Consider the following 22,084-nt stretch of genomic DNA (forward strand, 5'->3'; position numbering starts at 1 on the left):
TAGTTCTCACAACACTGAGGCAGGTGCTGCTTGTGTGCTGTTCCATCAGAGGAGGAAACTGAGTCATAAAGAGGTTAAGTCAGGAAAGTGAGTGTACAGGGTGGGTCTGGTCTGGGTTGGGTGCCGGACATATCAGGCGTTTATCTACTCTGCACGGTGATTGTGGGCGGATGCAGAGGTGGGACGGCAGGTGCTGGTAGGTGTCGAGGCTGACCCCAGATGTTCTCCCACGTGGGGCGCTTGGGTGACCTGACGCATGGGCCTCTAGGGTTGGCACAGCCCCTGAGTGAAGGATGGAGTGGGCAGGGCTCCTGAACGAGAGCCCCCTGGGCACCCTGCTGCACCCTGTGGCTGGCCCCAACTGGACCCATCCATTCTCCAGGTGGACCTGATAGCTCTCTGACACACGCGTTTGTTTAACAAAACTTCCAAGTCATGTTGTTCATAAAAAACCACTTTGAAGAGCATCAACCAGCTTTAATAAAAACAAACAGCTTTTCTTTTACAACGGATTTGAGAAGGCCTCACAGTGTCTTTCCCCCAGGCCTCGTTCAGCCCTGTGGGTCCCCCTTGTCCCTCCCAACTGTCCCCCATACCCTCCTCTTGGCACCTCCCTCCTGGGTGAAGGTTCTTTTGCTTCCTGAGCAGCCTGGGGCAGTCAGCTGTTTTCTTTCATTCTTGATTGATTCGCATCTTTCGTGGGCACCTGCTGGACCTCAGATCTGTCCTGTGTGCTGGGGCCTGGACAGTGATGCCTTGTGCCGAGGAGAAAAGTGAAAGGCAAAGAACACGGAATTTTGGGGAGACCCTGGGCTCTCAGCAATGTGTCCGGGTCCTCCCGCTAAGGGTCAGTCGGCCTTTTCCTGGAGTGGGGTCTCCAGGGTCCCCTGGAGCCTCCCCGAGGGTGGAGAGGCAGGCTGGTGCAGAACCTGGGTTCTGGTGTGTGAGGGCCCCCATCCCAGGTCTGGAAGCAGCCCTGGGGAGTGAGAGGTCTGAGGTGGGCTCAGCACGGGGTGGACCAGCCTTGTGGGGAGGACAGAACAGGGAGGCTGCTTAAGGTCATGGTGGCTGAGAAGACACTTCCTTGGCTGTGCAGAGAAACTAGATGAGATCCTGGCGGCCGCCGCGGAGCCCACACTGAGGCCTGACATCGCGGATGCTGACTCGAGAGCGGCCACCGTCAAACAGCGGCCCACCAGCCGGAGGATCACCCCGGCCGAGATCAGTGTAAGCTGCTGGGTGGCTGGGTGTGGGGGTGGGCTGAAGGCTGGGTGGAGCATGGGTGCTTGCACATTTTCTGGAGTGGGGGCCCACCATTTGGACCCCACACTCTAGGAGCAGTTGTGAAGGTCCCCCAGACTCCTGGAGACACTTGGGGCCACTTCAGCCCCCAGAATGGCCACAGTTGACCACGTGCTGAGTGGCTTTCAGTGCCTTAGGCAGGTTCTGTGCCAGCCCTGTTCATGCCACATAATGTGTCTTTGTCCCCTGGCCCACTTCTCCTACTGGGCACTTCCTGGGCTGCTCCCCTAGCCTCACCTGGGCCACACCCAGGGCCGCTGTCTGCTCCGGCCACCTCAGCATCAACCCGCCCAACGCTCTGCCCAGGCCCTGCTGCCGGGCCCTGCTACGGAGGCAGGTGCCTGGGCACCAGCACGCTGGACATAGTGCATGGTGAGCTGAGGCTTAGGAAGAGTGTGGGCGGAACCTCCATGTACCCTCCCGACTCCCACAGTCACTGTTTGAGCGCCAGGGCCTCCCAGGCCCAGAGAAGCTGCCGGGCTCCCTGCGGAAGGGGATTCCACGGACCAAGTCTGTAGGTATGGCCGGGCTGGGGTCTGCACGGGGCCGGGGGGAATGGGGCCGGGTGGACACAGGGCTGGAGGACCCTCTCTCTCCACCTTCAACTGGGTTTTCAGTTCCCCTCTGAGTCCTACCTCTCCCTGGCCCCAGCCCAGGGATCTCATATGTGGACATATTTTGGGGGTGGGGGGAGGTCAGTCCTTCAGCAAACCCAGAGATACTTTACTAAAACAGACCCTTGAGACTCCCCCCACACCCATCTACGGCTTCCTGTCCAGTGGGTACCCCCCCTCACAATCCACGGCTCCTACCCATCCCTGGGCCTTGTCTTATATGCTGGATGGCTGAGTACATGTCATATTTCTGGTCCTAAAACTACCCTCCCTTTGAACCTGCCCCTACCCCAGACCCCAGGTATTCTTCCATACCTCTCCTTTCCTTCACAGTCCATTTCTCCAGAGTCACCTATACCAGTGGTTGGCAAACTGTGACTCGCGAGCCACATGCGGCTCTTTGGCCCCTTGAGTGTGGCTCTTCCACAAAATACCACAGCCTGGGCGAGTCTATTTTGAAGAAGTGGCGTTAGAAGAAGTTTAAGTTTAAAGAATTTGGCTCTCAAAAGAAATTTCAATCGTTGTCCTGTTGATATTTGGCTCTGTGGACGAATGAGTTTGCCGATCAGTGACCTATACTTTCTGTCTTCTGTTTCCCGCCTGCAGCCTGGGGAAGGCTGCTCTGTACCTAAAGTTGAAGTTGCTCCCATCATGGTCACCAGTGTTTTCCAGGGCGTTCCTTCCTGGTGCACGTGACCAGCCCTCTCTTTTGGACCTCAATTCGCAGTTGATCTTCCTGCCCCCTTGTCTATGTAACTCTCTCCCAGTTGTAGGACACTTCTCAGCTGCACATGTTCAGGTTTCTCCCAGCCCCCCACACACCAATGTGGGTGGGTCCTTCTGTCCTCCCCCAGGAGGAGACCACACCACACCACCATGGAACTTTCTCAAGGCTGTGTCCTTGGTCTCCCTGCCTCTGCACCTGTCTCCATGGGACATCACACTCCAGCCGGTGTCATGCCCCATACTTGGCCATGTCCTCTTTTGACCCTGGGCCTGGTCATCTGACAAGCCCTACCTGCTGCTCATCCTTCTGGGCATCCAGTGCCCTCTCCTGCTCACCTGTCCATCCATCTACCCCCAGACCTGTCCACTTGTCCATCTGTCTGTCCATGTACACCTCACCGCACCCATCATGTGTTAACCAGTAAACGCCCCTTCAGCACTCACGCCAACACTGCTTATGCTCAGTGCCACACATAGTCCTTAGAGGAACCCTGAGGAGGTAACACTATAGTACCTGTGTTACTGACAACGAAACTGAGGCACAGAGGCCAAGTGACTTGCCCAGGGTCACACAGCTGCCTTACCTGTCTTCTATTCATCCATCTGGCCAACCAGCTGCCCAAACCCCAATCCCTCATTCACCCTAGGACTTCTGATGATCGATGCCCACTCTAGGATGACCCTGGGCCAGGTGTGGGGGCTTAGTTGGGGGAGGTGGCATGTGTGCAGACAACTCAGTTTGGCAGTTGTGGTGAGTGTGAAGGAGCACGTCCAGTTAGAGACAACTAGGGGGTACCAGCCACACCTGGGTGTCGGCAGGCTAGAGGGGCATGTCTGAGTTTGGAATGCAGGATGAGTGGGGGTTTCTAGGAGATCATGTGGTGAGTTACTGATAAAGGCCATCATCATAGGTGGCATGGTCCTTCAGGGACTGCTGCGGGTCCTTTCTGTAGGGGGAGTGGAAGGGGGAGGAAGAGGGTCGGTGAGACTGCAGCCACTTTGGAGCTCAGAGGTACCTCCCTCCTCCCACTGGCCTAAGCCCTGAGAGTCCTCCATGGTTTCCTCCTTATTCTCTGCTTTCCCTGACAAATTAGGGGTGCACCGCCTCCTCAAATGCCTTGTGCCTGACTCCTCACCAGCTTTGTAGCCCTGCCTGGCTGGGCCTCAGTGTCTCGCTCTTGGACCACAGCTTTGGTGTCCTTCAGACCTCCCTCCCCAGCTCCACCCACAGGTCAGATGGGGACTTCTGCAGAGCAGATATCGCCCCTCATCCCTGCAGTTGACCCTCTGTGGGCTCCCAATTGCCTTGGGGTCTTGGGGACCGGCCCCAGCCCTCTCCTGCTTCATCTGGGGCCATCTGTCTCCGCCTCCCTCTGACGTGGGCCTGCCAGAAGCACTGTTCTCCACCTGACTTCACTCTGCCCGAGGCTGTCCCTCAGCTATACCCAGTCCCAGGACAGAAAGGTACAGATCCAAGTGCCTGCCCATTGGGACATGAGCCCAGATGTGGATGGCAGCTCTTTCCCACCCACTCTCTCAGACCTTCCAGTGCTCGGGCCATGAATGAGCTGAGAGGGGTTCATCATTTTGTTTTGTTTATCCTCATCCCAGGATTTTTTCCATTGATTTTGAGAGAGAGTGGGAGGAAGCGGGGGAGTGGGGAGGAGAGATGTGAGAGAGACACATCCATTGGCTGCTCCAACCTGCAACCCAGACACGTGCCCTTGTTTGGGAATCGAACCCGAGACCTTTCGGTGCATGGGCCAGTGCTCTAACCACTGAGCAACACCAGCAGGGCAAAAGGTGCTCGTCTTTGACCCCTCTCCTTGGCCTGCCGAACAAGTTACCAGACTCCTGGAGTACCCGCCCCTTGTCCTGGCTGTGTGGCCCTGGGCACACGGTCCAGTCCTTGAAATCTCAGGGTCCTGATGTGGAAATGTGGGGACCACCTAGTACCTGCCTACCTCCAGGGCTGCTCTGAGACTCCCCCAGGGGCTGCACTGAGCTGAACACTGGGCCACTGCTTGTGCTCGGTGGTGTTGGTCTAGCATTTGGGGGCCGGCACTCAAGTGTTAGGGCAATGCTCGCTGCTACTATTTGGGCAGAGGACTCTGCCCACCCAAGATGGCATCAGAACAGATTCCTCATTTCATCCCGAGGCAAGGGACTTGCGTTCACCTGAAGTTAGAACTTGGCACACCACACTCCCTGCAGCTTCTAGGGGCACCGGCTTTCCCTGTGTACCTGTGTCACACACGGGCGGTGGGTGTTTATATACTGTGTTCCTGTGTCCAGCTGGGGGGTGGAAGGCAGACCTGAAATGATGATGACAACAACCTGGGTCCCATCTGGGTCCCTTCTAGGTGCTTAGCCCTGTGCTGTAAGCTCTAAATGGCTCCACCTCACACAGGCCCACAATGGGGGAGGGAGGGGGAGGGCAGTGCCCCTGAGATGAGGAAGCTGAACTGCTGAGAGATTAAGGGACGTCAGACAGTAAGGCCTCTACACAAAGTTCACCCGTGCTGAGCCGGGGATACGAGAGCGGTTAAGCAGGCCAAGAAGCAAATAGGCGTAGGCGGCCTGGCGTGAGTGCTGGCTGGCTAATGGGGGAGGCGGTTGGGGACAGGCAAGAGGCATCTTGGTGAGTTCATAAAAATACCACCCAGTCCAGAGGGAGGCCAGGTGGCAGATCCCCAAAAGGTACTCGTGAGCGACTTGTGTGTGTTGACATGGAGAGCCATTAATGCACTCTCCTTGGGTTGAGCCGTGGACACCTGCAGCCTCTGTGCACACACCTGCAGCACAGGTGTCCACATGGTGCCTACAAGGAGGCCCTGCCGGTCTGCAGGTGGGCAGCAGGGAGACGCGGGCCCTGAGCACTCTCACCTGCCCTTGCTTGGGCCCTAACTATGTCCGAGGCAGGCAGAGTGGGGTTTTAGTGTGTTTTGCCCAGGAGAGAACTGAAGCTCAGAGGGGCTCGGGGCTCGGGGCTTGGCCTGGGGTTGCACAGCCAGCAGGGAGTAAAACGGAAACGTGTTGGGTGGTCAGCCTGCCGTTCCATTTCCGTCCGTCCTCCTGCCCTCCCAGTGACTGGCAGCCTCTCAGTCCCCTCTGTCTACTTGGCCCTGGACTGGACAGGCTCCACGCACCCCCTTACCTGGCATCAGCTGTCTCCCTGCCAGAGGCGTGGCTTCTCTGGCCACAGCCCTTCTGTCCCTGTCTGCAGTGGATCCTTCCTGCTCAGAAAGTACCCCTTTGTCTGCTGCCTCTGGCTGCCCCCAGGCCCTCCCGGAAACCTGCTGGTTGCAGGCTATGGTTCTGAGCTGTGATCAGATTCGGTGGCAAGCCCTGCACCCCGCCGTGTTCCCCCCCCCCCCTTTACTAGGGGCCGGCTCCTACCCTCCTGGGGTGTCTCATTTGAACCCCTTCATGTCCCAGGTTTGGGCAGGTCTTGGCCCCAAGTTGTGTGGTCAGAGTTTGGGTACTTTCTCAAGGCCTCCCTCTACCCTGTATTTGAACTGACTCCTCTCCTCAGTCTTCACAAGAACCTCCCCTCGAAACTGTTAATGGTATTGGGATGCAGATCCTGGGCCTTGCTCAGATGCTCTGCTTTGGGCTCCCTGAGTCTCCCCTACTCGCCAATCCCCAACCCAGTGCCAGTCCTGACCCCATACCCTTGGTGGAGCTAGCACCTGCCGCTGAGTTCTAGGAGGGACCCTGGCTGCCCTGGGGTGAAACGGACTGGGCGGCCTCTGCCGAGGGCAGGCGCTGGGGCCCAAGGGGCCTCCCTGAAGTCGCCGGCTCCCAGCGCCTGGCCGGTCTCACGGGGCCCTCTGTCCGCAGGGGAGGATGAGAAGCTGGCGTCCCTGCTGGAGGGGCGCTTCCCGCGGAGCACATCGATGCAAGACTCTGGGCGCGAGGGCCGTGGCATCCCGCCCCCACCGCAGACCGCGCCGCCGCCCCCACCCGCGCCCTATTATTTCGACTCAGGGGCGCCCCCCGCCTTCTCGCCGCCGCCCCCGCCGGGCCGGGCTTACGACACGGTGCGCTCCAGCTTCAAACCCGGCCTGGAGGCGCGTTTGGGTGCAGGGGCCGCAGGCCTGTACGAAGCGGGCGCGGCCCTGGGCCCGCTGCCCTACCCCGAGCGGCAGAAGCGCGCGCGCTCCATGATCATCCTGCAGGACTCGGCCCCGGAGGTGGGCGACGCTCGGCCCCCGCCGGCGGCCACCCCGCCAGAGCGCCCCAAGCGCCGGCCCCGGCCGCCGGAACCCGACAGCCCCTACGCCAACCTGGGCGCCTTCAGCGCCAGCCTCTTCACACCGTCCAAGCCACAGCGCCGCAAGAGCCCGCTGGTGAAGCAGCTGCAGGTGGAGGAGGCCCAGGAGCGCGCAGGCCTGGCCGTGGGCAGCCCGGGCCCGGGAGGTGGCAGCTTCACCCGCGACCCCTCCCCGACGCACCGCGGGCCTCGGCCTGGCGGCCTCGACTACAGCCCTGGGGACAGTGGGCTGGCGTTCGGGGGCCCGGGCCCCGCCAAGGACCGGCGGCTGGAGGAGCGGCGCCGCTCCACCGTGTTCCTGTCGGTGGGCGCCATCGAGGGCAGCCCCCCCAGCGCGGACCTGCCGTCCCTGCAGCCCTCCCGCTCCATCGACGAGCGGCTCCTGGGGGCCGGTGCCGCCACCGGCCGTGACCTGCTGCTGCCCTCCCCGGTCTCTGCTTTGAAGCCGTTGGTCAGCGGCCCGAGCCTTGGGCCTTCCGGCTCCACCTTCATCCACCCGCTCACCGGCAAACCCTTAGACCCCAGCTCGCCCCTGGCCTTGGCGCTGGCTGCCCGGGAGCGGGCGCTGGCCTCCCAGACGCCCTCCCGGTCCCCCACACCTGTGCACAGCCCTGACGCCGACCGGGCTGGGCCCCTGTTTGTGGATGTTCAAGCCCGCGACTCGGAGCGAGGAGCCCTGGCCTCCCCAGCCTTCTCCCCCAGGAGCCCCGCCTGGGTTCCTGTGCCTGCGCGCAGGGAGCCTGAGAAGGCCTCCCGAGAGGAGAGGAAGTCACCTGAGGACAAGAAGTCCATGATTCTCAGCGTCCTGGACACGTCCCTTCAGCGGCCCGCCGGCCTCATTGTGGTCCACGCCACCAGCAACGGGCAGGAGCCCAGTGGGCTGGGGACTGAAGAGGAGCGTGTGGGCACTCCGGAGCTGGCCCCTGCACCCACACAGTCAGCCGTGGTGGCAGAGCCCCTGCCTAGCCCACGGGCACAGCCCCCTGGCAGTGCCCCAAAAGACCCTGGGCCTGGCCAGGGCAGCTCCGAGGAGGAGCCAGAGCTGGTCTTTACTGTGAACCTGCCTCCCGCCCAGCTGTCCTCTAGCGACGAGGAGACCAGAGAGGAACTGGCTCGCATTGGGCTGGTGCCACCCCCCGAAGAGTTTGCCAATGGGCTCCTTCTGGCCACCCCACTGCCCGGCCCAGGTCCCTCACCCACCACGGTGCCAGGCCCGGCCTCAGGGAAGGCGAGTAGTGAGCTGCCCCCTGCCCCTGAGTCTGCAGCTGACTCGGGAGTGGAGGAGGTGGACACACGCAGTTCCAGCGACCCCCACCTGGAGACCACGAGCACCATCTCCACAGTGTCCAGCATGTCCACCCTGAGCTCCGAGAGCGGGGAGCTCACTGACACCCACACCTCCTTCGCTGATGGACACACTTTTCTACTCGAGAAGCCACCAGTGCCTCCCAAGCCCAAGCTCAAGTCCCCACTGGGGAAGGGGCCGGTGACCTTCAGGGACCCTCTGCTGAAGCAGTCCTCGGACAGTGAGCTCATGGCCCAGCAGCACCATGCCGCCTCCGCCGGGCTGGCCTCTGCTGCTGGGCCTGCTCGCCCTCGCTACCTCTTCCAGAGAAGGTCCAAGCTGTGGGGGGACCCCATGGAGAGCCGGGGGCTCCCCGGGCCTGAAGACGACAAACCAACTGTGATCAGTGAGCTCAGCTCCCGCCTGCAGCAGCTGAACAAAGACACACGCTCCCTGGGGGAGGAGCCAGCCAGTGGCCTGGGCGGCCTGCTGGACCCTTCTAAGAAGTCGCCCATCGCGGCAGCTCGGTGAGCAGGGCAGCTGGGGAGGGTCCTGTCCCATGTCCACGGGCCTCCCTGTCTGCCTCTTGTCCATCATAGTTCCCTCTGTCCCACCCCTGCCTGTCTTCCGTCTTTCATCTGGCCTTGCTTCGTCTGTCTGAGGCAGGAGGCTCGCTCAGGGGATCTGAAGTGTCAGGGCTGCTGCTCTCCCCACCCCTTTGGTGCTGGGAGTGGGAGCAGGGTAACTGACGAAGGTCCAGGCTGCGGGTGAGGCCCCGCTCCACAGCTCTCCTGGAGGCTCCCACCTGGAGTTCCTGCAGCTCTCCCTCACCCTGGACCAAAGCTGCTCTTCCATTAAGGGGCATCTGTGGCCCAGTCCAGAGTCGCACCTCCCTGCCCTGCTGTTTGGCTTCCCTATGGCTCTGAGTCCTCCCCCCTGTGCCATGTGGCTGCCATGTGGCCGGGACCACCTTCCTGTAGCTTGTGTGTTGCCTTGTGTCCTGTTCTTTGGGGGCCCACTACCAACTTTTTGTTTTCTGTCCCAGAAACATTTCTGTCTCAGCACCAGCTCAGAGTCTCTTAGACACAGACTGTGGGGTCTTGAAGGTGCATGGAGAAGCCATCCTTAGATGGAAGCCACTCCATCTCCCTGCTCCCTTCATCTGGCCTCTTGCTTTCTCTGACCTTCCCCGTCCCTCTCTCTGTCTTACTTTCCCACCTCCTGCCCAAGGTGGGAACTTGAAGGGGCCACACTATGCCCTGGTTGGCTTTGCCCCCATGGCGACCCCTGTGGCTCCGTGGGTGCTGGTCTGAGGCAGAGCTGGTCACTGGTTGACCCTTCTTTGACCCTAAGCGCCCCCCCCCCCCAATTCTTGTTACCGTGACCAATGTAGCCAGCCCTTTCCTATCCACTTGGAAGGCAGAGTTCACGAAGCAGTGAGGGTTGAGATGTCACTCACAAGGCTTGTCTTATCTGCCTTCTTCCAATTCAGGATTCAAAAGATGAGTGGGGGCTTGGGAAGCTCCCAGTGCCTGGCGGAGGACCAGGAGTGTGGCCCTGCTCCTTTCACCCCAGGGGCTTGCTCTGGGACCCTCTCTCCTTTTCCATCTCCCAGTGGCATGTGAAAGCCCCTTTCCTGGCAGGGCAGTGTTGAAAGTGCCCTCAGAGCAGGCATTGTGAGCATGGCCGGTATCCAGCTGGGATGAGCAGCTGGGGTGCTAGGCCTCTGCAGGCCCAGGACCTGGAGGTGTGGGCTTCTCTGATCAGCCTCAACCGCCCCCCCTGCCCCGCCCCTCCCCTCATCCTCTCTGCTTCTCCCTCTGTACCCCTTGGTCCCGATCAAAGCCATTTAAAGTGGGTAGCACAGTGCCTGGTGCAGTGCAGACCCTCAATAAACGTTTGCTAAACAGATGAAAGCATGAAGCCCAATGCAAGTGCTGTCTTTTGTGCTCTGAGGTCTAGGGAGGTGGCTCAGGACAAACCCCACAGGACAGACGTGTGGCTCAGATTTACTGGTGGTCGAGCCCAGATCTTGCCATTTGCTGTGCTGGCTCCCGTGGGACGGCTGGGCTGTCACAGGGCAGGGGGAGGGATTGCTCAGCTGGCCTCTTCCTACTTGCCCCTCTGTGAACTCACCGTCCCACAGGTCATCCCCAGTGTTTCTCCCCTGTCAGCATCAGGGGCTCTTGTCCCCTGGCTCTGGGTTGTGCCAGGACCCTGTGCTCATTTCATTTCTCAGACATGGGGTGGGGAGGCACGTTCTTTGCATCCCATCTGTTCTGCACCCACTGGAAAGTGAGCCTCCTTCACTCAGTAGTTCCTGCAGAATTCCAGCTTCTGATTCGCTTCCCATGGTTCCCTGCTCTCCCCTGAGCCGGTCACTGGGGCCAGGGAGACACGGCTGTCATCGGCCAGGCTTGTCCCAGAAGCCTGGGCATGGAGTCCACCCCGTTAGTGAGCTGGCGCTGAGAGGGACGGAGGGAGGTTCTCCAGGGAAAGTCAGGTGCTGTTACCAGAGGTACAGGTGCCAGACAGCCTAACACAACAGACATCCTTGTGACATGGCCCTCACCAACTTCGGTAACTCACTTTATTGCCTGACATCAACTTGGGGTCACATGGCCCTGGATTTCAACCCTCAGCAGGTTGCATCTGAGAGCTGTCATCTTGGACAAGCCACGTAGACACTGTGAACCGTGGTGCCTCGCCTGTGAAATGGTGGGGGCGGCAGGCAACACCGCCTGCGAAGCTCCACGCCCAGGGCTGCAGCCTGGCAGGCTCTCATGGCTCTGCTGTCATTGGCTCCCAGCGTGCAGCCAGGCTAACTTTCGAGTCCTTGTGGGGAAATGCATGCTGGGTGCGACCCGAGAAGATGTCGTGCCATTTCCGTTCATCCTTGCAGCCACTCTGCTACCGGAGAACTGATGTTCTGAAGAATCCATTCCAGCCAGGAGGTGGTGGCATCTGTCTGACCTGGGTCCTGCTCTCTGTCCACTCTCTGTCCACCATTGGGAGTCTCTGTTCCCAAAACCCTCCTGGCGACAGACTTGGGGTTTATGCACAGTCGTCTCACACAGAAGCGCACGCATCCATTCTGTGGTCGGCACTGCTTATCAGGAGTGTGTAACCAGTGCACACGTGCTCTGAAATCACTGCACTCGAGCCCACTCAGTGCCCCCAATCTGCCAGGTGCCTGAAATTGCCTCTCCCCCGCATCTCCCTGGGCTCCTGCTTGCACTTCCTCCCTCTCCCTTTGCTCCCCTTTCTGCCCTTGGAGCAGGGTGCCGTGTGCCATGTGCACAGGGCGCTGTGGTACACGGGATCACGCTCCCCGTCGCTGGCAGTGGCTGGGTCCCATCGGGGCTGCTCTTCTCCTACAGCCAGTGTTGGCCAGAGTCTGGCAGTCATTTCTCATTCAGTGACAACCCTTCTGCTGATCCTGCCTTGGAGACAAATGTCCAGGGAGGCTCTCTCCTTCCCAGGACTGTTCCTCCCAGTCCCACATGTGTTCTAGACTACCTCTGTCCTCACCTGTCAGACACGCCCCTCTCTGCCCACCTTTCCCACTCAGTGGGTGGCTCAGTCCAGGCTCTGATGTCCTTTAGCCACAAGATACTCAGTGGCCTGAGATCTTTCTGGGCGAGTTCAGCCGCCCCATGTGTCATGGATCTGAAGCTTGGTAACTTGTGGAAATGATCGACCCCCATCTGCTGGGGGCATTCTTTGTTTTTCGGGTGAAGATGGAGGATGCAGCTGCTGGGTACTGCCCGGGAGGTCCAGGACCTTTGGGTTGGGGGACATTGATACCAGGCCATCCACCTGCTCTGTGATCCCAGCTTTGGGTCTAGCCTGGGGGACAGAACGCTTGTCTGCTCAGAGCCCACATTGTCTCTGAGGCCCCATCTGCCTGAGATCCATTTGTCTTCCAGGCTCCGTGGTCAGATCTGACCCCACAAGTGGGATGGGGTCTACAGCGTCTCTGAGCCCCGCGGCAACACTCAGTTCTGCTGTGGCTGTTTCACAGCCGTATGGCCCTCACATCTGGTTTTATAGGGGACAGTTTGTAGTGACTTAGTTTGGGAAACACCAAGTTAAAAGGTTTCTTTCCTGCAGTACTTAATGCCTTCGATGTGCTGTGTGCTGTAGTCTCACGCCTGTCAGCTTCTTCAGTAGATCACTAGTTAGTGCCTCACAAAAGTTCCTGTGATGCCGAAGAAACCCTTCCCTACTGGGCCCCGTCCTGCTCACACGTGTGACAGGGATCTGGAGGAAACCCTGTGTGACTGCAGGGCTAGTTCTGAAACGTGGACAGACACCTGCTGTGAGCTGGCCGGAGTGGGGGCGCTGGGGCCAGGATGTCCTTGTAGGTGACATGAGGTTGGGACATATGCAGTGTGTCCCCAGGAGATGTGACGGGGGATTGGGAAGGGGCTACAGATGAGGGAGTGTAGGGACGTTTGTAGCATGTCAAGGTTGGAGTCGTCAGCAGGGGTGGGCACTGTGACTGGAGTGGGTGGAGCTTACAAGCCTGTGTCTAGTTCTGTGCTTCTGTTCAGACTTATCTCCCTAAAGGAGGCTCCCACACAACAAGGCCTCAGGTTGTTGCTTGTCCTGCCTCAGCGCTGCCCCAGAGCCCCAAGGCAGAGGCCAGGCCAGAGTGTGGATGTGTTCTGGCCTGTTGACACCAACGGCCCACAAGTAGTCAAGCCTGGGAATCACGTTATTTTTGTTTGGTGTCACTTTTTCAGTGCATCTGTGTTCTTGGCTTTGTGTCAGGTACCACGAGTTCAGGGAAGCTGTGAAGAAGTGAGATGCAAGGTCCTGGGTGAGACCTTGGATTCACAGGTGGCTGGGGCCAAGGAGCAGGGCTGGGTTACTGCTGGGAGCTGGGCACTGTCAGCCATGAGGTTGAAATCATGGGGATGCCAATGGTGGCTACAGGCTCCTAGTATGGGGAGGACTGGGTGGAGGAAGAGCATGTTTGGAGACCCAGACTGGCCTGGCCGCCCATGTGGCCTTCTTGGGCACATTGGCTGTAGCAAAGATGGGGGAGAAAGTGCCAAGTAAATGGGCAGCTTGGGAAACCCAAGTAGGGAGGAAGGGTAGGGGGAAGGACACCATAAAAGGCAGCGGGTGCACAGGTCAGCAAGGGGTCCTGCTGGCAGCCTGGCCAGACCTCACTGGCTGAGGTGTCATGAGGCAGGACAGTACAAGATCCAGACGCTGGGAGAGATGCTTCGAGCCTGGTTGAGCCGCCTGGAGGAGGGCTGCCAAGGCATCAGAGAGATGGGACTGTGTGTTAAGAGGGTGGGAGGCTGGTAGGTGCTGTGGCATGGCCACGTGTGGTTGGAGCCTGGCTGGGGGGCAGTCAGACATCTGAGAGGGGTGATGGACAGTGATGGGTGTGCAGACACGGCTGGGACTCCTGCCCTAGGAACGATGTGGGCAGTTCCCTGTCCCCAACAGGAAGGGAAGGAGAAGCAGACACCTGGGCGGTGGTGCCCCAGCCACTCCTGCTGTGCCCTGGACCATTCCCTGGACCACTCCTCTAGGCCTCCTGCCTCCAAGATGCTCTGGGTGCCTTAGGCATGTGCTGGCCCTCTCCCTCCACTCCAGCCTGGTGGCACATAACACTTCAGTCCTTCACTTGAAGTACCTCCTGGCACCAGCCCGTCTCTGGCCAGTGCCCACCTCCCTGTACCCAGCACCTCTCCAAGGGAGAGTCTCCCCAGGTACTCTGGAGCCCGCCCATCCTCACCCTAGGCCTCCGGCTCACCCGTCAGGCAGGAGGGCTCCAGCACTGCCCGCACAGACCATCTTTGCAGCTTGGCTGTGATCCCACCAAGTCATCATTATACTCTGTCCCAGGCTAGGGTTGCTGTGAGAGGGCCCTGGTGGGGGTGCCTGTGTTGGGCCCAATCCCACAGGCCACTTAGCATCTTCCCAGCACTGCCCCCTCCCTAGTGGTCACTACCCCTGGCACCCATCACCCCCTTGCAATGCCCCCTTGGACATTCTTCTTGCCTCTGCCACTCCACGGTGCCATGGACATCAGCTGTGGTCGGACAGGGGCCTCTGGTTGGTGTCTGTTCCCTGGGCCCACCCCAGGGGTCCTTGGAGCTCCTTTCTGCTGGGGTGGAGGGCATGGTCTGGCCTCTTCAAGAGGCTCTGCTCTGGGTCGAAGGAGTTGGGAGGAGACGGTAGGGAAAGAGGCTGAGAGGGCCAGTGGAAGGAGGGACAGGACTATGTCTCCAGGGAGAGGCTGCCCTGCTCAGGTGGGAGATGAAAAGACAAAACCTGCTTTAAGGGGAGGTTGGATGCTGAGAGCACCCCATGCTGTGCGATGGGTGCCAGTTCAGGACGGCACGAGATGGGTGGGGGTGCCCCGAGGGGATTCCTTAGCCAGGCAGAGGCAGGTGGGGTGGGAGCAGAGTCGAGTGTGAGGGCACACGAGACATCAGGTACCAGAAGTCTGCTGAGCACTTGCTGTACTCGGGGTTGGAGCCTGGCCGGGGGTGGTCATTACAGCCTGTGGGTGGGACTCTGTGGTCTGTACCTCACAAATCAGAGAACAGGTCTCAGGCAAACCAGGAGCCAGCCAGATCTGCCCCAGTCTGGCCTCCCCCCATACCCCCAGCAGCTTCAGATTTGCCCCCTCCCCCCATCACACCTGGGCCCACTGCACTGGAGTTCCTCCCTCACTGGGTGTCCGGCCAGGGGTCCCTGCCCCTGGCTGCCCTGACTGTGATCGTGACTGGGCCGTGCGCCTGCTGTGTGGGCCGGGCTGCTAACACTCTCTCTCATTGCTCTCTCCTGCCCATCTGCATGTGGCTGCTCTGTCTAGCTGCGCGGTGGTCCTGAGCGCCGGCTGTGTAAGTGAGCATGCTCATCCCATGCCTCTGTCCATGCGCTGCACCTGGCCGCCGGGTCTCCGCTCTGCTCTGCTTCGCGGGGCTGCAGGGCCCCTGGCAGTCTCCTGAGGCTTCTGGCCACACTAGGGGATGGAAGGGGGGGGGGGTCATGGGAGGGGCATTTTCTGGAGGAGTCCCCCGGCAGGCCTCCCGCCACGGCCACGCTGGTGGGGGACTGGAGGGTCCCGCCAGATGATGTTGGGAAGTGAGGTACCATCTGTCGATTGTGTGAGTGTGTATGTGTGCGTGTGCATGCCCGCACACATGTGCTACGTCCCTGTCATGAGCAGGTCCCTGCCACTGCTGCTGCATGTCTGACACGTGTGGATGCTGTTGCTGCTGCCGTGTGCAGGCCTGTGCAGGGAGACAGTGTCATGGTGTCGCTGCCTCAGGCCTGCCCTGCACGTGCTGCTTGTCCGCGTGGTCTGTCTGGTGTCACGGGCTTGTTCAGGCTCGTGCTGCAGCCACAGCCAGCCTTTCTCACTACGCAGCTCCCTGCAGCCAGCCCAGGTTGCTCTGGGTCTCCTGAGAGCAGAGCTGTATGGGGACTGGGGAGGGTTCTGCCAGAGCCTCCCCCTCCAGGGCCGGGTGGATGGGCAGCAGCCCTTTGCCAGGAGAGGCTGCCTTTCCTCTGGTGGGCTGGCGGGTCTCGGAGCCCCTGTGGAGTGGAGGGGGCTGCTGGTTTTCTTTCTCATCATTCCACTCAGTTTAGGGGTCCTCCCCCCACACCAGCATGGCACTGGTTCTCACCTGGGACCCAAACAAATGGCGGGGGAAAACCATGGCCATCCCACCCTCTTGCTTCCTTTGGCCCTAAGGCTACCCCACCAGTCCCAGCCCCCTCTGAACATCCTCCTGGCCACTGACCCCGCTCCCCTGAGCCCTCTCTACCCCGCCTGGCGCCCCTTACCTGGCCTTGACCCCTCTCCCTCCGCAGGCTCTTCAGCAGCCTCGGTGAGCTGAGCTCCATCTCAGCGCAGCGCAGCCCTGGGGGCCCGGGCGGCGGGGCCTCCTTCCAGGTGCGGCCCGGCGGCCGCTACCCCCTGGCGCGGCGCGCCCCGAGCCCAGTGAAGCCCGCGTCGCTGGAGCGGGTGGAGGGGCTGGGGGCGGGCGCGGGGGGCGCGGGGCGGCCCTTCGGCCTCACGCCTCCCACCATCCTCAAGTCGTCCAGCCTCTCCATCCCGCACGAGCCGAAGGAGGTGCGCTTCGTGGTGCGCAGCGTGAGCGCGCGCAGCCGCTCGCCCTCGCCCTCGCCGCTGCCCTCGCCCACCCCCGGCCCCGGCCCGGGAGGCCCCGGCCCGCGCAGGCCCTTCCAGCAGAAGCCGCTGCAGCTGTGGAGCAAGTTCGACGTGGGCGACTGGCTGGAGAGCATCCACCTGGGCGAGCACCGCGACCGCTTCGAGGACCACGAGATCGAGGGCGCGCACCTGCCGGCCCTCACCAAGGACGACTTCGTGGAGCTGGGCGTCACGCGCGTGGGCCACCGCATGAACATCGAGCGCGCGCTCAGGCAGCTGGAGGGCAGCTGACGCCCCACCCCCTCCACGCGCCGGCCGCGCCCTGCGGGCAGGGCCCCTACCCCCACCCCCACCCCGGGCCGCGGGCTCGGCCCCTGCCCCCCACTAAGGCGCCCGGGCCAGGAATGTTGCATGAATCGTCCTGTTTGCCGTGGCTCGGAGACTTGCCCTGTACATTGCTTAGCGCCCTCCCACGGCCGGCGAGCCCCAACCCAGCACACGGTCAGGAAGTGGGGACGGGAGGGTGGAGCCGGAAGGGTTGGGGGGTCTCCAGCCTGACCGGCTCCCACACAGCTTCCGGAGGCTGCTCCCAGAGGGGGGACCTAGTCCAGCATGCGAGGGGTCAGGACACACCTTGGTGACTCGGGGGGAGGGGGGAGACATTGGGGTTCTCGGTTGGGGGCCAAGGAGCCCCCCGTTTTGCATATTTTAATCCACTCTATATTTGGAACGAGAAAAGGAACAAATATCTCTGTCCTTAATAGCTTCCCTTCCTGCCCCCCCAGCCTCCTACTGGTTCCGCTGTGGCTGTCCAGTCTTCCATCTCTGGCCCCTCACTGCCACTGCCACCCCACGTGGGCGGAGGATGCTCCAGCTGGTCTGGGGTTGGCCAGGGTCCTAGTAGCCGCCCTGGGGCCCTGCCTCGGCCTTCTCCCCTCACTGAGCTCTAGCGTGCCCGACGACCCTTCGGTGCTGCGTGGAGGAGGGGCAGCGGGCAGCCAGGCCTGCAGGGCACTAGCAAGGTCTGGGGGCCTGGGGGACCCTCGCCAGGGGTGGGGACGGGCCCTGGCACCTGCTCCCAGCCATCTCCCTCACGGGGTCCCTCCCCAGGAGGAGCCTAGCCTCCTCCCCACATTGTTGGGCAACTTCAGCAAAGAAGCCTCTGCCTCAGACCCCACAGTCTCCTGTCCCGCCTGTGTGTGTGCAAGCGTGTGACTGTGTGAAACTCTGGGTGCGACTGAGTGCCTCGGAGCCCCGTGTGTGCCTGAGTGGGGAGCGGGCCCTGAACCAGTGCAAGGGTTTCAGGAGCATGTGCAGGGTGCATGCCTGAAAGCACCCCCTCCGCTTCCAAAGAAAGTCCGAGGCCCCCCTGTCCCCTGGGACCTGCGTTTGTCCCGCCTGCCCCTCCAGAGTCCTGCCTGGCCTGAGCAGGCTGCCTGGCCAGCTCTGCTGTTGGGGGTGCCACCCAGGGCCCTTGGAGGCAGTGCCCGCCCCCCTACCAGGCCTCTGGGGGATCCTAGGGAGACTCCCCCTAGAGTCAGGCCACCGTAAACCCTGGGGAGAAGCAGAGACCCCCGAGGGCACCCCAGCCCCCCTTACTGTGACTCCCCACACTCAGCAATGACCTGTGGGGTGGGGGGGCCCTGGGATGTTTTTAAACCTAGGGTTTGGAGTCAGGACTAAGCTCCATCCACGTCACTCACAAGTTTCTGTTTATATTTCTAGCTTTTTTTAATAAAAATAAAAAACCCAGAAAACAAACATTTTCACAGCCCAGGGGCCTGGCACGCCGGTCTGTGCCCGCCCACCCCGTCCCGGCCCAGCGGCCTCATTCCCTGGGCAGAGTCACACCCAGCCACCCTTCACTAACAGACCAGATCACACAGCAGCCGTGACTGTAACAGGCTGCCACATACACACTCGGTCTCACACTCACCTGTGGGTTTTTGGTTCCGTTCAATTTGGGTTTTTAACTTTACAGGGTCAGTACCGCTTCACCCTCCTTTTGTATGGAGTTCCATCCAGGGGCTTTCCCCCTGCTCCAGTCCTGAGGCCTCCTGACCCTGATGTTGTGATACACCCCACAGAGATCTATGTTTCTTATATTATTATTATTATTGATAATAATTATTATAATATTATTATGTAATAAATTTATAAGAAATGAAACTGTTTCTCAGTTGCCTGCTTTAGGAGATACTGGGAGCGCAGACCCTGCTGTCCCTTAGGTCACAGAGCTGCCCCGCCCCACCAGCCTCGGCATGAGATTTTAGCCACAGGCACTGATGACTCAGCCCCCCTCTTTGATCCTGTTTCTATACCAACCTTCATGCCAGGGCTCCTTGCATCTCTCTGAGTCCCACTGGACCTCAGCCTGTGCTCCTGGAAGCTTCCTCTCTGCTCATTGGCCAGTCCCCAGCTGGAAGTCCGGTTGTCCTCTGGGGCCCTGTCTGTCCTCTTTTCCTCCTAGAGCCCAGTTTCTCATTCTGCTGCTCCTGCCTGTCAGCCCTCCCATGTCTGTCCCTGTCATCCTGCCCCCAAGGCTGCTGCCCATGCCCAGGTCTCACTTCTCCCTAAGCTGACAGGTAAGCAGCCAGATGCCACGGCCCATGATGTGGCAGGTTCTGGGTGGCACCTGGTGGGGGTGGCCAGCCTAATGGGTGGAAGGAGAATGAACAGAGGTGAGTGGGTGGACACTTCCCAGGGAGTCAGAGGTGGAGACTACAGGGTCCAAGGCTGAGAGGGCCAGGTCTGCAGAGCTGATATGCCAGAGAAGTTGGGCACCAGAGGGTTGCAGGAGGGGTTGTGGGTGTAGAGTCTGGCCACACTGTGTAAAGGTGCAGCGTGAACGTGACAATGAGAAACGTCGACCTTGACTCAGGTTCTCACCAAGCCAGGTGAGGCCGTTGGGAGATGCCTCCAGGGTCGTGTGCCGGTCGCAGAGGGAGTAAGTGTGGGTGGTGGAGAGAAGCCAGCGGAGAGATGAGGGGTGGACTCTGTGTCTCCGCCCGGAGGCGGTGCAGGGGCACAGGTACTTTGGGAGCCAGCAAAGGTCTGGGTGGCCTCGTGGGGAAGGTGAGGAAGGCCCTGCTGAGGCAGAGACCGTGACTGCTGGGCATTTTTACCTCAAGAGGCTTGCCATCTGTCTAGTAAACCCCACAATTTCAAATTTTTTGTTTCATTTTCAAGTTAGAAACTGCTCATCATACAGAAGGGGCCATGAAGGAAGTCTCAGTGTGGGGTATAGGGGGGACCCTGACCCCTGCTGGGGCCGAGTGCTGGGCACCAGGAGACAGGTCTCTGAGCTACACCTGGAGCTGGTCTCTCCGGGATGGGACAGCAGTGGAGGGAAGAGCAGGAGCGGTGGAGCCAGCTCCCACGGAGGTGGCATGGCCTTGGCTCTGTAAGGGTATGAAGGAGAGGACAAATGGCCTTGCAGGTCAGAAGCCACCCAAGGCCTCCGAAGAGAGTCAGAACCTCAAGGTTTGCACCAGGGGACATTCAAGAGGTAGGATGCCTGGCATCCCCTTCTAGAACCAGGAGTGGGCGTTGCTCTGCAGAGTCAAACAATTATTCTGTGGAATCCAGACGATGGGTTGTCTAACCCTGTTCCTGCATAACCCTCAATGTTTTGAAAAACTGGGTCCTGCTCTTCATTTCAAAGTTTATATACAACGTTTTGATCCTATATTTAAATACTTGTAAAGTTGTGATTTACAGAAAAGTGTACATTTTAACATTTAAAATAAGTGGTTACATCATTCTGGTAAATTATTCTCATGGATCTAAATACCATATCAATTTTATGCCCATCAAAATCCTGTAAAAACACCTGAATTGGCTTTCCTTTAACAGTCAAAACTGTAATATCGACTCTATGAATTTTTATTGCCATTTCTATAACTACTAGTGGCCTGGTGCACGAAATTCGTGCATGGGGTGGGTAGAGGGGTGTTTCCTTAGCCCAGCCTGCACCCTCTCCAATCAGGGACTCCTTGGGGGACATCTGACTGGCAGTTAGACATCCCTCTCACAATCTGGGACCGCTGGCTCCTAACTGCTCACCTGCCTGCCTGCCTGATCACCCCTAACTGCCTCTGCCTGCCTGCCTGATCTCCCCTAACTGCCCTCCCCTGCTGGCCTGAGTGCCCCTAACTGCCTCTGCCTCGGCCCCCACCACCATGGCTTTTTCCAGAAGGAAGTCGGATGTCTGGAAGATGGCCGGTTGACCCAGTCTAATTAGCATATTACCCTTTTATTAGTATAGATAGATTATATATGATAGGATTGCTTAAATAGGGGGGAGCCTTTTTCAGCAGGAGGAGATGCTCTTGGCAGACAAAAATACATAATCCCTATATCTGGACTGCCAGCCATATGTACCATACTGTCAAACTGGTCATTAAAAAATTGAACTGCTTTCTTACACCTTAAACCAAACAGCTGTTGCCCTTAAAACCCCTCCTCATCCCCCACTTTAGGTTCTGCCTTTGCAGTTCACCCAGATTTGGTTCTGATTGGTTGGTTTCTATGCCAGTCAGTCAGCATCAAAAGCTCCGCCTCCTAGGCAGCCATTGGCTCCTCGCAGTTCACCCAGATTTGGTTCTGATTGGTCGGTTTCTATGCCAGTCAGCGTGAAAAGGTCCATCTCCATCTTGTGAGGGCATGAGGGTTAATTTGCATATTACCTCTTTATTATATAGGAGGATATTTCCAAAGACTTTTTTTTTTTTTTTTTTTTTGGTTACTTGATCAAGCACAATCTTAACACTGATTTAAAACAAGTGAGGCCTCCTCACACTCGGTGAACTGCAACCTGTTAACACTCAGGTTGGTGAAAACTCCTGACCTCCTGACCTTCAGATAGAGGAGGTGAGACTGCCTGATGTAGAGGGAAAGAAAGAAAGAAACAAGAAAGCAGGAAAGAAAGGAAGAAAGGAAGGAAAGAAAGAAGGAAGGAAGGAAGGGTGGGAGGAGGAGAAAAAAGACAGTGGACTCTTGCAGAGGGGAGATGTGGCCTCCTGATACTCCAGTGGAAGACCCACGTCCTGTGACACTCAGATCTGGGAAGTAAGAGATCCTCTTAGAGAGGTGCCTGAGAGCCCTGAAGCTGACATAAGGGTGACAGGCCCCCCACACACTCAGGTGGAAGAGAGGGAGACCGCCTGACATGCAGGCAGCAGAGATAAAAATCTCATGACACAAAGAGTTGATTATGATTATTGAGACCTGTCATCCCGGGAAACAAGACTTTTGCTAGGAAGAAAGAGAAACAATGCTGGTCCAAACTCAAGTGACTTGGGTGGTGCATCCTGCCACACCCATGTGTGTGTGTGTGGGGGGGGGGGGGGGGGGGTTGTGGACAAAGCCAAGTCACTTTCTGGGAAACAGAGATGAGATGTTCCAGCCCAGTAATGGGAGAGAGGAGACTTTCTGACCCTCGAGAGAGAGGATTGGGGATGCTCATCTAGAGAAAATGAGATGTCCTGACAAATAGAAGAGTGGACATGCCCGACACTCAGGTAGGGGAGGTGAGACCTTAGGATGCTCAGGTAGGGGAGATGAGACATCTTTATATAAAGTGGGGCAGATGAGACCCCTAGTCACTTAGAGAGAGGAGGTGGAACCTCTAGATAGAGACAGAAGAGATGGAATCCCCTGACACCAGGTAGAGGAGAGGCAGCGTTGGGACACTCAAGTGTGGCATAGAAGACCCCTTGCCCACAGATAGG

The 22,084-nt window shown here is 59.2% G+C and overlaps 1 protein-coding gene across 4 annotated transcripts in view; it reads left to right on the forward strand.

The window, feature by feature from the left end:
* The window catches only part of SHANK3 (SH3 and multiple ankyrin repeat domains 3), a gene marked incomplete at its 5' end in the record, with an annotated part of 48,304 nt that extends 29,802 nt beyond the window's left edge, over positions 1 to 18,502 (forward strand). For 2 of the 4 annotated variants that reach the window (XM_080659140.1, XM_080659141.1), the window contains 4 exons: positions 1,097 to 1,227; positions 1,736 to 1,820; positions 6,486 to 8,730; positions 16,052 to 18,502. In XM_080659140.1, coding sequence (XP_080515266.1) covers positions 1,097 to 1,227; positions 1,736 to 1,820; positions 6,486 to 8,730; positions 16,052 to 16,643 — 3,053 coding nt within the window. In that variant the 3' untranslated portion in view covers positions 16,644 to 18,502. Of the gene's footprint in view, positions 1 to 1,096; positions 1,228 to 1,735; positions 1,821 to 6,485; positions 8,731 to 15,047; positions 15,191 to 16,051 lie in introns of those variants that run through there. The other 2 variants (XM_080659143.1, XM_080659142.1) reach the window with 2 other exon arrangements.
* Positions 18,503 to 22,084: the final 3,582 nt, after the last annotated feature.

This window comes from Plecotus auritus (genome assembly GCF_963455305.1).
Source record: "Plecotus auritus genome assembly, chromosome: 3".
In the NCBI taxonomy this organism is placed as follows: Eukaryota; Metazoa; Chordata; class Mammalia; order Chiroptera; family Vespertilionidae; genus Plecotus; species Plecotus auritus.